Here is a 14,980-nt window from a genome sequence, read left to right as displayed (position 1 = left end):
TGAAAGGCAAAGATTTATTGGTACATTTTTTAAGTACGTACTTACTTTTTTTACTTGTTTTCTTAGTTCTGTTTAAGCAATAGGAATTCTTTTTCTTACTTTTTTTTCATTTTGAAGTAATAAGAAGCTTTGTTTAAATAACTGGTTGAGAAGGACTTCAGGAGCTTTTAAGAATATAATTTCTGGTACGAGCAAGCAAAAGTGATGGACTGACAGACAAACGGACAGATGACAGAGGAATGATCCCTATATATCACCACTATTCTTTAGAGGCAACAAAAACAGACGTAATGTAACATACATTTTAATGACTTACCCAAACTGAGTCTATATTAAAAACTCAACATTTTACATTAACAAGCATTAAACAGAAACATCATTAACAAACGTTACCTGTAAATGTAGATGACAAGTTCCAGGAACTGTGCACTCAGTTCCTGGTCATCATTGAACCTTTTCTCTATATGTACCATCAGTTTCACCAGCAGGATGGCCTTCTCTCTGATAGATGGTGACTGATTCAAAGCAATTGTTCCCTGATAAATAAACATTGCCTTTGAATATAGGACTATGTAATTTGGTTCACTGAATAACAAACTCTGTTAATATATTTCAAATTATTGTCAAAGAAGATAAATAAACATCGCTATTGTATATAGGACATGTGATTTGGTATACTGGATAATGAACACCTTTAATATATTTCAAATCATTGTCAAAAAAAAATCCCCTCTCTACAATGATTTAATGGGAGCTGTGGCCCAGTGATTAAAGTATCTCCCTCTCAACTGACCATTGGATCAGGTCCTATTTGAGTTCGAACAAATCCTACCCAGTCAAGACCAAGATATCCCTAAATGGAACCAGTGCCAGGTAGTTCCAGTATGCGGCAGGGTCAAATATGAATAGTATAATTTGCAAGAACTACTTTCACAATTGAGCTAATATAAATACAATTAAACTACGGTGATCAGGACAGGGTCTCACTACATTAAATGCACTTCTCACTCACTATTCTCTGTGCTTATTTACTATATCACTTCAATAATAACAGTTATGTACGTATTCTAGGTTTAATGTGGGTCCGGCCACCTTTTTGTACGAACTATGGAGATGTCCAGATGACCTTCAAGGTCATAAATTGCCAAAATGTAACTTTTTAATATGAAACTAATTTATTCACTAACCTATATTAATCATATACATAAGTTGATTTTGTGACATTTACTATTTTGATGCATGGGAGGCCAATGAAATCATTATATGCATCATCACAATATTAGTTTATTGAAATTAACCTATATATATCATAGCAACAAATTAAGATACCTTAGTTTTTACCCAATCTTCCACCATTTTAGTGATGGCTTTCATCACTTTACTGTCTGGAGTTTTCTCGATCAGCCCGACCAAGATTTGACCTATAAAACTTTTCCTCATCTCCATCGACATGACGACGACCCGATTCTTTACAAGGTCAAGGCTGAGTATGAGAAGTTCACTGGCAACTGGAAAAACATATCATAAAGGTTTCAGTGAATCCACCATAGCTAAAGGCTAAGTTTAAATATCATACTATACTGGCATGCGAGCAGTTCCCGTACAGAAGCAGTACCCGTATTTTTCATTTAAACGCTTGATTTTTACATGCATTCTTCAAAAATTCATTTCAAATCAAGCAGATACATAAACGAGACAAAATCTAAGTGTCAGTTCGGCAGTACGTATAAAAAGTCTCATTTTAAATCACTTTCACCTGTGCGTTGTCAAAACGTGACCTTGTTTTATCTGGGGGATTCCGTCCTTGCGAGCATGCGCAAACATACTTACACGTGAGGCATGTTTAAGGGGTATCCACTAATACCACCTGTTTACAGATAAGAAGGCAATGTGATGAAAACTTGTTTAATTATCAGAATTTTGACCAATATTACTATATAAAATAATTTTATGGCTTTGATGCGTAAAATATCATGTATACAAGCATGCCATCGCATGTGAATGCGTTGGGGGGTAACGGTACCGGGTAATAGATACACTCGTTTAGTCTACTCTCTATTTCCTGAATTACATCTATTTATCTCTTAGAAAATGGTTTGTTCAACAATTATAAATGAAAAATAGGTCCGATATAATAAAATTGTATAATTATAATGGGTTAAATTTTATGTACGGGAACTACTTCTCTTCATACAAAATAATGGATAATTTCTGTACCCCATATGAGGCCTCATAACTAAGGGTTATTCTATGTTTAGAACATGATGGAATTTCCATGATTTGTGTGACAAGCCGAATATTGATATGTAACATTCAAATTTTGGTGAGTGAGCGTAAAAAAAAATAATGTTTAAGTAACTACGATTTTTGTACGGGAACTGCTCGCATGCCAGTATACATAGCATCATGAAAATATTAATATTTACCAATAACTTAATTTTGTATCCTAGTGGGGGAGAATTCTCACAACAATTCAAGAATATGATGTAACAATCTCCTGCTCAACTAGGATGACCCCCCCCCCCCCCCCAATGCCTATCTAAAAATCTAAATGTTAAATTTGCTTTTGGATTTCAGTATCAGAAATCTAATTTCCAGCATAATCAAACTATAAAGTCAAGTGCTAACAAGGTGAATCTCCTACGGACAGACAGACAAATGGTTTGTTCAATTACTATATGCCCAGGGCATAAAAAATCTCAAATTCCTGCAAAATTTAAGCATAAGACAAGCTTTTGTGAACAAAAGTTGTATTCACTTTGATAAGAAATACAAATGCAACACAAATTTTATACAAATACAACATCATGAGATGTTTAGAATGAATACAAATACATGTATGTCTTGCTCTCCTAATTTTGTAAGCATTCACATAAAGCTGACCCTTGAAAAACAACAATGTTAATATACACAATAACATCCTTTCTGTACGGTTAATTCTCAATCACAATACGCTGTTTATGTAATTACTTTTACTTGACACACAGAAAAGTATAATAAATACCTGGACTGGCCTCGGATGTACTAGGCTGAAGATGTTCTCTGGCCATTTTAGTGAGTACTTTCATAAACGTTGTGATCAGCCTGTCAATATAACACTGGTTGTGTATACACGCTGCCTTCAGTATCATCAGAGTACTAAACAACTGTGATGTTGATCCATTCGTTGCCCTGGAGAGAAATTTAATGAATGAGAAATTATTTTCATGTATTTGTTTTTTTTTGTTTGAGTTAATAATATGAAAATGGCTGACATTCCCTAGATCTATTTGTAGATCCAAATCGTGGTCCTGGAGAGAAATTTCATTACAAGCAAAAATATTTCCAAGTATTTTCTTTTTTTTTAATCTATAATGGGAAAATTGGTCACATTCCCTTTAGATCTATTTGTAGATCCATTTCCCAGCCCGGGACAGAAATTTAACAAAAAGCAAATTATTTCCACATATTTTTTTTTTTTAGCTTATAATGGGAATATTGCTCGTATTCTCACTTAGATTGTAAGAACTTATAGTCTGAAAAACCAAAATGGTCCAAGCACCTGTTGTGACAAACAGGATATTAAGTGTAGTCTAGAATCACAATGAATAACATTATTTTCTTAAATTAATGCAAATTTTATACGCACTTGTCATAATTGGTGAGACCCTCGTACACGACCTTGCTGACACACGCGTACAGACATTCCAGCTCCTCGTACTTGGACGCTACGTTCGAGTTGACTGGTTCAGTCGGGAAGAAGCTCATCAAGCGTGACAGTAGACTGTGTACTCCGCGTATAACCTTCGTGTTCGGACAGTTCATACACGCAGCTATACCTCTCTGTAGAGGTTTGAAGCTTGCAAGTATCTGCTCTTTCTTCTACAATGATTATACAGAATACATGTGTGATAAATATCACGGAAACCTTCTTTTTTGACATATTGGACCATTCTAGGAAGCCTTATCCATATGTATACTATTAAAGAATCAGCTGACCACATTCTTGATTGGAATATTTCAAATATGGAAGATAGACAGAGGTAAAATATTGTTTACATATTGCTAAATAAATGCTAGGTCAACTTTTTCATTGAGGAAAGTGAAATCTGCATTTAGCATGGTATAAACAAGATTAGTGAAGGATTTATTTTTTCTCAAAAATACAAAACCTTACATTCCTCATTAAGTATACTGATTCAAAATAAATTATGTTTAGGATAAGCAATTAAAAGAACACTTGGAATAAATACAGCCTTGCTTGCGTTCTTGTTTTTTCATTAGGTTTAAAACTGCTTGCCTCCAGATGAGCAAAAATATTTCGATAAAATCAAACCTGAGAAAAATGTACTAAGATTTTAGGAAAAGTATAAAGATTCAAAACTTTAGTAATTATTTACATGTTATGTGCGATTAATGACTTGATTTTTCAGTATTTATAACTATATTTCTACTGTGTTACTAATGCAGTAAGGGCTATTTTTGCATAATTTGACATCTTTATGGTAATTAACATGGGTTGTAAAAGCCATTGATGATGTGTAAATTGCATTCTTTTGGTAACATTGCAATATTATACTATTTAACACATTTTCCAATTTTCGTTGAAAATTAAATAAGCATGAATCTGGAGGCTTTTTGCTTTTTTTTAGCTGGACTAAAAAGCAGTGCGCACAAAAAAGCACCTGAGTAAAACCACCAACCTTCAATAATTATGTAGCTGGATAGCTTGTTCGAAGTATGAAAGAATTTGTTCAATTGTTAGGTGAAAATGATTTATAGTTCTGGACTAGATCCAGAATATTTTACCAAAGGGGTAAGGCATATTAATAGCTTTCCATGAAGGGTCATGAGTAAAAATTTTGCCTCATTTTCAATGAAAAAATTGTGACCTAATATATAAACCTTCTATAACCTACCAATATTGTAAGAAGGAAGCACAACAACTCTAGGGCAGTACAAATGTTGTTAAAGTTTGGCTGCTGACTCTCTACAGTATTGAGAAGTTTATCAAACCATGCCAGCTTCAACTCGGTGTTCGGCCACACGTCAGGTCTCAGGGCCATCTTCAACAGTGCCACACATCTTCTTGACAGCACTTCACCAGGAGAGCCTGCCACCTCGCTCACCTGTAACATATCATAACAAGATTACAGGGCATATTTCCCCTCCATCACTAGTGACCAATATATAAGGCCCTATTACCATTCCAAAGTTCTTTTTTTCCAAATATCTCAATAAAAGAAAATCCCCTGAGCAGCCAAAAAATTAAAATATTTCAACTTCTGAAAACAAGTTTAACCTTTAAACAAAAGTCACTGGTTTAATATGACCAAACACAAGAATAAAACTTTTTACTGTCATGTATTGTGTACTTTTTTCAACTTTTGAAATTTCTCAAATCTGACACACATTTTCCCGCCAATGTACACAACCAATTGCACTTTCATTAAGTAAATAAGATGACATAACATAGCAACAAAATGTAGCTACTGGTTGGGGACCACCAAAACCAGACAACCACCAAACCCGGACGGCCCCGAAAATGCTTAATTTAGTATTTTCTTTGTTCAGTGGTTGTCAGTCACTTTTTTATCAACAATAAGTGCATGTTTCTTTTAAAATTAAGTTAATGAATTTATTTCAACCTCTGTAAATGGTAATATTTTAATGTCTATTTCAAGAATGTTGACGTTGAAATTCGGGGGTCAAGAAAGCAATGCCTGACCTCATATACCAGCTATAATCATTTGCAGAGTGAATAATAGAATATCCAAAACTTCAGCATTTGTGGCTAACATATTGTATATCATGTTACAAATAAAAAATCTAAACACCCAAGCTTTTATCTGAATTAAATCACATCGTGTTCATATCTGTCCGGACACATGGTACTGTAGTGTAGACAATTTAGGTAATTTTGATACCCTCCTTGTCGAGCCAAAGTGTAAGTGTCAATACAATCAGAAATAAACAAACTAGTTTGTTAGTTAGGAGAAGAACCTAGCTGAACTGTGTCAAATTGTTTGGTCTCTATGTTAAAAATCAAGAAATCTGTATGAAAAATGCTCCAAAAGTGTCCGGTTGATGGTCTCCGACCAGTACTCGTACCAGCTTATAATGACCCCAAGTGATCCTAGATTTTTTTTTGATTTTTTAATATTTTTGTATTGAAAATCTTGGTTAACAAATAAAATAATGTAAGACCTGGCATGCAATCCTGAGTAAGAAGTTCACCACAGCATCACAGTAAGATTTTTCTATAGGTTTTGTACTCTCTGTTGACTTGGTGGCAGGATCAGGGCTCCCTACAGCCCCACTTGAGTAGCGGGCCTTCTTCACCTCACCCGGTGGATCCACTGACCCTGCCCTCTTTACTGCCCCTGCAGTCACATCACCAGAGGCCTGTAATATACGTTGAAAAATAATTCATCTTGAATGATACAGTCAAGAGAAGCTGGCTATATATTTTAATCATTTTGATATCGTGGCTTTTGTTATAAAGACATTACAAGTTAATTTATAACACCAGCACAGTTTTTCTTCATAGAATTTATATAGAAATCTCAAGGATTTACTTCATAGGATTCATAAAGACATCTCAAGGATTTTCTTCAAATGATTTACTTCAAATGATACATAAAGAAATCTCAAGGATTAACTCTCATGGATTTACTTCATATATTTTACTTCATCAGAATAGTAATCTTATGATTGCAAGCTGCATGGGTTTAAACCCTTTCAGGGGCAAGTTGTTGTTTCCTTAGGCAAGAAACTTTCCACTCATTGCCAAGTACTATCGATTGGTTCCAGGAACGATTTGAATTGTGTCTATAGCTAATAGCTTCCTACAAAATCGAACTAAAATAAATTCTGTATAAACCAAAGATAAAGTAATAAAAGATAAAATTTTACTTCAGGTGGATCATTGTCCTCCTTGATTCTCTGTATTTCCCACTTTATTATCACCTCAGCCAGGTCCACTGCTAGCTTACGATGCTCGATTGTTGCCTGTAAATAAAAGCAAGTTCAAATTAAATCACACCTTGCATGGTTTCAAACAAGAGCGATCAGTAATCACATGTGTCGCCTCATGATGGCCAATTTCATGTTGGGACAAATTTTGTGACAGACGGACAGACAGACGGACAGTGCACAACTAGACTAACCACTTTGTACTGATCATTCCTGTAAAATTTGGATAAAATTGCACCAGTAGTTTATGAGGAATAGTCCAGACAAGCTTTTGCGTATCTGGCAACACACAGAAAAAAACACCTTTTTATCAAAGGGCCATAACTAGGCCAAAAATCATTCAACCGGAAAACCCGTGCAATATGCGCAAGGACTTGAGCTACAGATCAATCCTGTAAAGTTTCATTGAAATTGAATAAGTGGTATAAGAGAAGTAGTCTGGACAAACTTTAAAAATAAAAATTATTAAAGGGCCATAACTCAAACAAAAATCATTGAACCGGAAAATGCTGACAATATGCACAACTAGACTTGGTACTGATCATTCCTGTAAAGTTTGGATGAAATTGCACCAGTAGTTTATGAGGAGTAGTCCGGACAAGCTTTTGTGTATCTGGCAACACACAGAAAAAGAAACCTTTTTATTAAAGGGCCATAACTCGGCCAAAAATCATTCAGCCGGAAAACCCGTGTAATATGCGCAAGTACTTGAACTTACAATCAATCCTGTAAAGTTTCTTTGAAATTGCATAAGTGGTATAAGAGGAGTAGTGCGGACAAACCTTAAGAATAAAAATTATTAAAGGGCCATTACTCGGACAAAAATCATTGAACCAAAAAATGCTGACGATATGCACAATTACACTTGGTACTGACCATTACTGTAAAGTGTGGATGAAATTGCACCAGTAGTTTATGAGGAGTAGTCCGGACAAGTTTTCTGACGGACGGATGGACAGACAGACGGACAGACAGACGACGGAGAAGTGATAATAATATGTCGTCACTACTCCGTAGAGGCGACACAAAAAGAAAGTTTAGAAAAAACACCAATGATTTTTCACACTTAACTTCTCACTTAACTGGGAAGAGACCTCAGCCTCTTGATTTTGGGAAAAATTATTGCTAAAATTTCAAATTTGGGAAGAAAAACAGTCATCAAAGTGGGACTTGAAAATATAATTTATTTTATTTTGAGCTTCTTCCCTCTTTTTGCTTGCGTTTTACATGTGTAAGTCACTATCAAAGTAATGACTATCTAGGAGGTTTATTACTCCTACAGTCAGTACAAGCAACTATCTTCCATAACCTACTTTAATAGCCTCCAAATATGGCAAAATAATAATAATATATAATAACTTCAAAATATAACATGCATGTTATAAGATTTCAAACAAACAAGCAATTATCATAGTATTGCAAGCAATCCATAAGTCCCCTACCGGTAAGAGCCCAAGCAACATTCTGAAGGGCCATTGGCCATTCACTTAGGTTCCTATTTTAAGTAAATTTGTTGAAAAAGTTCTTTAAAAGTGATCACAGGAAACAGTTTTTATGTACAGACAGACGGACTGAAGGCAGTGATTTTTCTCATTTGATTGGGAAGAGGCCTAAGCCTCTTGATTTTGGGAAAAATTATCGCTAAAACTGCTCATTTGGGAAGTAAAAAAGCTGGTATAAGTTCAGATTTTTGGGAAAACTGCATGATTTTAAAGAAAATTTCAATTGGGAAGAGGCCTTTTTTCGGAGTCTGTTATATAAGTAGGAAAATCACTGGAAGGACACTCTAAAGTTATTTTTTCAACATCCCTGTTATCAAAATATAACATTTTTAAAATCCTATCATGATTGAAGAAGTTGGAGTAAAAATTACCAATTTCTCAAAAAAAAGTCTAAGTTCAAAAGGGGCATAATTCTGGAAATAGTCTTGCTAGAGTATTGAACACTCACAAATGTTGAGTGATAATAAGAAACATTTATATGAAGTTTGAAGTAGATACATTCAGAAAAAGAAGTTATTAAAAAAACAATGTTTTTTTCATAAAAATTTTAAGTTCAAGGGAGGTAATTCTGATAAATTTTGTGCTAGAGTTGTAAACCTTGCCACGTATGATGTGGTTGATGACAAGCAACTTATATTTAAAGTTTGAAGAAAATACCTTAAGAAATAAAGAACTTATAGTGAAAAAACTTAAAAACTAGAATCAGAAATCTTGAAATTCAGTCTATTTGTTGCCATAGCAACCAGAATTTTCAACATAGGAAGATAAGAAAAGGATGTGCATAATTTCCATACTGCCATCTACCCATATGTCAAGTTTCATAAACATATTTTCAGTACTTTTTGTGTTATCACTGGATCCAGGTTATGTGTAAAATTTGCCATATTTTCAGTCTATTTGTTGCCATAGCAACCAGAATTTTCAACATAGGAAGAAAAGAAAAAGACGTGCATAATCTCCATACTGCCATCTATCCATATATCAAGTTTCATTAAAATATTTTCAGTACTTTTTGCGTTATCGCGGGATCCAGTTTTGTGGACGGACGGACGGACTGACGGACGGACGGACGGACAGACGGACGGAGGGTAAACCTAAAGTCCCCTCCAAACCGGTAGGGGACTAACAACAGTGATAGACAAGTAGTTTTAGTGACTATCATCATACTTACACTCTGCGTGAAGCCGAGTCTCTGTAGTGAGTTGACCATATGCTGGATCAGATGATGCCTCACCGGGTAGTATACCTTATAATGTCGAACCACGAGTTGTAGTATATGTACCAACTGAGCTACCGAATGACCGTCTTCAACGATTATCTTCTTCGTCCAGTGTGTCAACATGCCCTGAAAAACGTACACAACAATCTCTATATAGTTTACATAAAGTCGATTTCCTGAAATCTGAAACACTACAAATCAACTTCCATAAAACCAATACTGAAATCTTATCTTAAGAAAAAATGTTTCAGTTATAATGAACATACATTTTTTTATTTATTTATTTGGTTTTACATTGCACCAACACAATAAAAGTCATATGGCAACTTTCTAGTTTAACTGGTGGAGGAATACCCTAAGGTACCCCATCCATGCATTTTAGGCAACAAATTGCACCTGAGTAGGATTACCAACGTTCCGTAAGCAAGCTGGATTTTGTTTTAAATTTAACAATTCAACATCTAAATTAGAATTTAAACTGTATGTTCATCAAAGACAAGTGCAGAAATTTGAAAAAAAAAGATGTCTGAAATTACTATAGCTTACTTACATTGCCATCCTCCATTCTTCCAGGCATCGCTGGTGTAAGTATTTCTAGAGCTTGCCTCACCACAGTCCGAGCCTCTACTGCATGTGCCTTCAACAAACTATGAAATACCTGTAACCATAGAAACACATAAAAGTTATTCAAACTTTAACTTTTTCCATAAAATTAACTGAAGTCAAACCTGTGTGTCACCATGTGTATAAAGACCACTCAGAGTCAATGCTTCATTGATTATAAATATCAAAGTAACCTCAAAATATGGACCATTTGTCTATAAAGGCCAAATTCAAGGCCTCTTTTCAATAAAGTGAGAAAAAACACTTGGCGTTGTTAATCGGCTGTAAATGGCTATGACTATTTAACTTCGAAACAGACGAGCTAAAATCAACATGATTATCTCCCTTACTAAGTTTACTTCCATCTCTGAAAATTGACATGTAACTGGAGTAAAGAGACAAGAGAGTATACTGTACACCTGGATGAGTTTATCTTCAGCTTAGTGCAATAATTGGGTTAAGTCCTTCTAAATTTAATAGAAGTTAATCACTTATTGCACTAAGGTGACGAGATGGACCCTTACTAAGCCTAGAATACATACATACATCATATAATCAATCAATAAAAGGCAATTACATACCTGTAATACAATACGTTTGTGGATAGCAAACTTGGCGATGATGTGTGACAGTAAAAGATGACCATGATATTTTGTGGCAGGGTCTATACAGTTCTTCATCAATAAACAAGGCCATGCAAATGTCATCAAGCGCCTCAATTTGTTCCCTTGTTTCCTAAAACATGTTAAAAATGACTTTATTTTTTTTTTTATCAGTTAACATTTACTTACATGTATTAAATCATAAAAACTTGTGAATCAAATATCAGAGCAGGTAAACAAGTCTACTTCCTGTGTTTGTTATTGAAAGATGTCATATATGTCAAATTCAATAGGCTTGCAAGACATGATACAGTGATACAATTCCCAGCACCTTCCTGTTAGCTCAATAGAGCGTTGGGCTGTGAATCGGGCAATCTGAATTCAATTCCCGGCCGGTACAGGTCACTTTCTTTGTGATTATCATGAAATCCTTTCTACAGTCATTTGCACTGTTCCTATGCTCTGGCATGCACAGAAGTTATCAGTTCCTCGAGAAAATGAAGACAACTAGTATATGTACTGGTAAACTGCTTGACAGTCTGCCCAGGAATGATGATGTGATGGCTGAACTGTGCTCTGCTTTATTCAATGTGGCTTACAAGCACTACCAGGTTTTAAACTACTTTCATTCTTGAATCTTTCATGGAGCATAAACAGTAATAGAAAATTTATCTTTAACCTAATCCTCACTGAAATTCATATCCAAGACTTTAAACTTGCAAACTCTCCTGTCAACATTCCAAGGGCAATTCTAGTTGAACTAACTTTGCCTCTTTAACTTGGAGATAAGCTTCTTTCAAAGATCGATTCATAATGTACTATTTGCTGAACACAATGTTTAATATTTCAATAATAACAAGAGCTGTCGGTAGGACAGCACGCTCGACTATTCTAAGTGCTTGATAGTAAAAGAGCCTTGATAATGTTAAATTTTTTAAGTTCACAAAAGGGCTAATTTTTTTTTATAAATTCATGTTATAGGCCTTAGAGAGAGTCTAATTATACAGTATTGGCTTGACTATTCGGAAGGTAATGTCACAAGGGTGTTTTATTGAGTATAATAATACTAATTACCTATGAATACATAAATTTGACAGAAAAGGTACAAAGGCAAGTTATTAAGATGTTTTATCAAGTAAATCACTGCTTTATTATTATGAATGCATAAAATTGTCCCAAAAAAGGCACAAACCCTTCAGTAGTTATGGAGATAACAGCTTACAAGCAAAACTTTACCATGAATTTCTAAGTTGAAAAAGGGGAGAAAAATCAGCCTAAATGCAAGATAGAATTATGGATCTTTGTCAGTGACCTACAATTATGACCCTAAATTCAAATGTGAAGTTTTAAATAAATATCTTTAATAGTTATTGAGATATGTAAAACTTGCATGTAAACATTAACCAAGAGACTAAGTAGAAAAGGGGATATGAATCAGCCTTAATGCAAGATAGACTTATGGAACTTGGTCAGTGACATACAATTATGACCCTCAAATTATGACCCTAAGTACATGTGTAAAGTTTAAAGTAAATATCTTTGAAGACCTTTAACCTTTAACCAAAATTTCTAAGTTTCAAATGAGCAAATAATTCTGCAAATATTGCAGGCAGAGATATGCAATTTTGCAAACATTGTTACAATAAAAAAGTATTTTAAATTTCAATTGAATATCTCAAGCAATAATTGAGATATTTTACTTTACAAAAAAACTTTAACCAAAATTTCTAAGTTAAAAAGGGGCATAATTCTGTCAATATTGTAGGCAGAGTTATCCAACTTGTCAATCTGATGTACCTTGTTACTATAAATAAGTATTGTAAGTTTCAATTGAATAACTCAAACAATAATCGAGATATTTGACTTTATAAAAAACTTTAACCAACGCAGACGCGGACAGCGAAGCTCGACTAATAAAATACTGGACGCAGTAAGGAGGACAAAACTATGAAAGAAAAATCAATTATGTATAATTATGTATTAAGTTATAGTAAAAAAATAACATTTGTTAACATTAATTCCAAGATCAAGGGGAATAATTCTAGAAATAGTCATGCTAGAGTTATGGACCTTATCACACAAGATTTGTGTAATGATAAGAAATATATATTTGAAGTTTGAAGTAGATACCTTAAAAAGTAAAGAAGTTATTATATTTCTTAAAGAAAATCGTAAGTTCAAAGAGAGATAAATCTGTAAATATTGCTTCAAGAGTTATGAACATTGTCACATAAAATGTATTTGATGATTAGGAATAAGTATTTGAAGTTTGAGGTAGATACCTTTAAAAATAAAAAAGTTATAATAAAATATAACATTTTTTCTAGTAAAAAAATCTAAGTTTATGGGGAGATAATTCTTGCAATATTGGTGCTAGAGTTATGAACCTTGTCACATAAGATGTGGATGATGATAACGTAAATATATTTGAAGTATGAAGTTGATTCCTTTAGAAATAAATAAGTAACAGTAAAAAAAATAATATTTTTTATGGAAAATTCTAAGTTCAAAGGGAGATAAATCTGAAAATATTGGTGCTAGAGTTATGAACCTTGCCACATAAGTTAGGGAGGATGATAACGTAAATATATTTGAAGTATAAGGTTGATCCCTTAAGAAATAAAGAAGAAACAGTAAGAAATAGCATTTTTTTAGGAAAATTCTAAGTTCAAGGGGAGATAAATCTGAAAATATTGATGCTAGAGTTATGAACCTTGTCACATAAGATGGGGATGATGATAAGGTACATACATTTGAAGTACGAGGTTGATCCCTTAAGAAATAAAGAAGTAACAGTAAAAAATAGTATTTTTTTAGGAAAATTCTAAGTTCAAGGGGAGATAAATCTGAAAATATTGGTGCTAGAGTTATGAACCTTGTCACATAAGATGTGGTTGATGATAAGGAACATATATTTGAAGTTTGAAGTTGATACCTTAAGAAATGACAAAGTTATAGTGAAAAATATTTTACTGCACCAAAACTTTAATCAAAAATCTGGACGCGGACGCCGACGCCGGGGCGAGTAGGACAGCTCTCCATATACTTCGTATAGTCGAGCTAAAAATGGTTCTAATCTACGATTAAACCAGATGTATATTGCTAAGTAAAACTTTCCATTCCTGTCTTTTGACAGGGCAAAATCGCACTGATGCCCATGGGTGGAGCACAATTTAATACCGAAAATAATTGACGAATCAGAATGTATTACAACATGCCAATGGTACACCGACTTACTTGTTGGCAGCATCATGTACATGAGGTGCGGCCTGTTCCACCAGTAACGATGAGAACTGTAACAACAATATCCTCACGGCGTCGGAATTCCCGAAAGGATTTTCCGGATCAATGACCTTGTTGATAAAAACACTGACGATATTGTCTGGATTATCTTGATCCGGTTGAGCCGGACCACCGATCAATTTCTCCCCGTCACCCGACTCAAACGATTGTTGAAAGCAAGGCAGAAGGACATACTGAATAATCTGTAATACAGTACATAAAATATTATAAATGTACAATGTAAATGTTTCATAAGTTAAAACAGGAACAATTTGATAAACTATGTAGCAACATTTAATGGACAAATACAACAATAAGGGTCATTTAAAGGAAATAGGGGACAAAAAGCTAATATTCAATCTCAATCTTTTTTTTTCCAATGTATAATGTAAACATTGTAAAAACTACATGTAACTAGAGGGCCATGATGGCCCTGAAATCGCCCCTGTGCCAAGGCCAATTTTAAACCAGGAGCTTTTATTCGAAAAAACTTGGTAGACAACAATTAAAAGATGTTTCATGCTAAATATCTTAGCTCTAGCTCTTTGGGGTTTTTAAAAGAAGATTTTTTTAAGTTTTTACTGTATACATAAAGGAAAAAACAATTAACCCCTAGGTCAGGGCCAATTTTTACCCCAGGGCTTTTATTTGAACAAACTAGAAGATGTTTCAGGCTTAATATTTAATTTCATGCTTAATTATTCTGGAAAAATGGAGTGAAAAAGTGACCTGAAATTTTGCACAGAAGCTTTTGGTCCAAACATAAATCAAATAGAACATTAATCTTGGAGAAATATTGTCAGTCCCTTTACGTCAAA

The 14,980-nt window shown here is 34.1% G+C and overlaps 1 protein-coding gene across 1 annotated transcript in view; it reads right to left on the bottom strand.

Moving 5' to 3' along the window:
- Positions 1-14,980, bottom strand: part of LOC132741652 (transformation/transcription domain-associated protein-like) — a gene marked incomplete at its 3' end in the record, with an annotated part of 71,230 nt that overhangs the window by 30,538 nt on the left and 25,712 nt on the right. Inside the window, 11 exon segments of the mRNA XM_060729871.1 lie at positions 394-536; positions 1,330-1,508; positions 3,005-3,171; positions 3,629-3,861; positions 4,899-5,108; positions 6,187-6,384; positions 6,895-6,990; positions 9,628-9,801; positions 10,226-10,333; positions 10,860-11,013; positions 14,118-14,365. Of these exon segments, the coding sequence (XP_060585854.1) occupies positions 394-536; positions 1,330-1,508; positions 3,005-3,171; positions 3,629-3,861; positions 4,899-5,108; positions 6,187-6,384; positions 6,895-6,990; positions 9,628-9,801; positions 10,226-10,333; positions 10,860-11,013; positions 14,118-14,365 (1,910 nt within the window).

Source organism: Ruditapes philippinarum, unplaced genomic scaffold (genome assembly GCF_026571515.1).
Source record: "Ruditapes philippinarum isolate M1 unplaced genomic scaffold, ASM2657151v2 ctg4178_1_1_1_1, whole genome shotgun sequence".
NCBI classification, from domain to species: Eukaryota; Metazoa; Mollusca; class Bivalvia; order Venerida; family Veneridae; genus Ruditapes; species Ruditapes philippinarum.
Note: the sequence above shows the minus strand (reverse complement) of the source record. Positions and strands in the feature narration are given on the sequence as shown.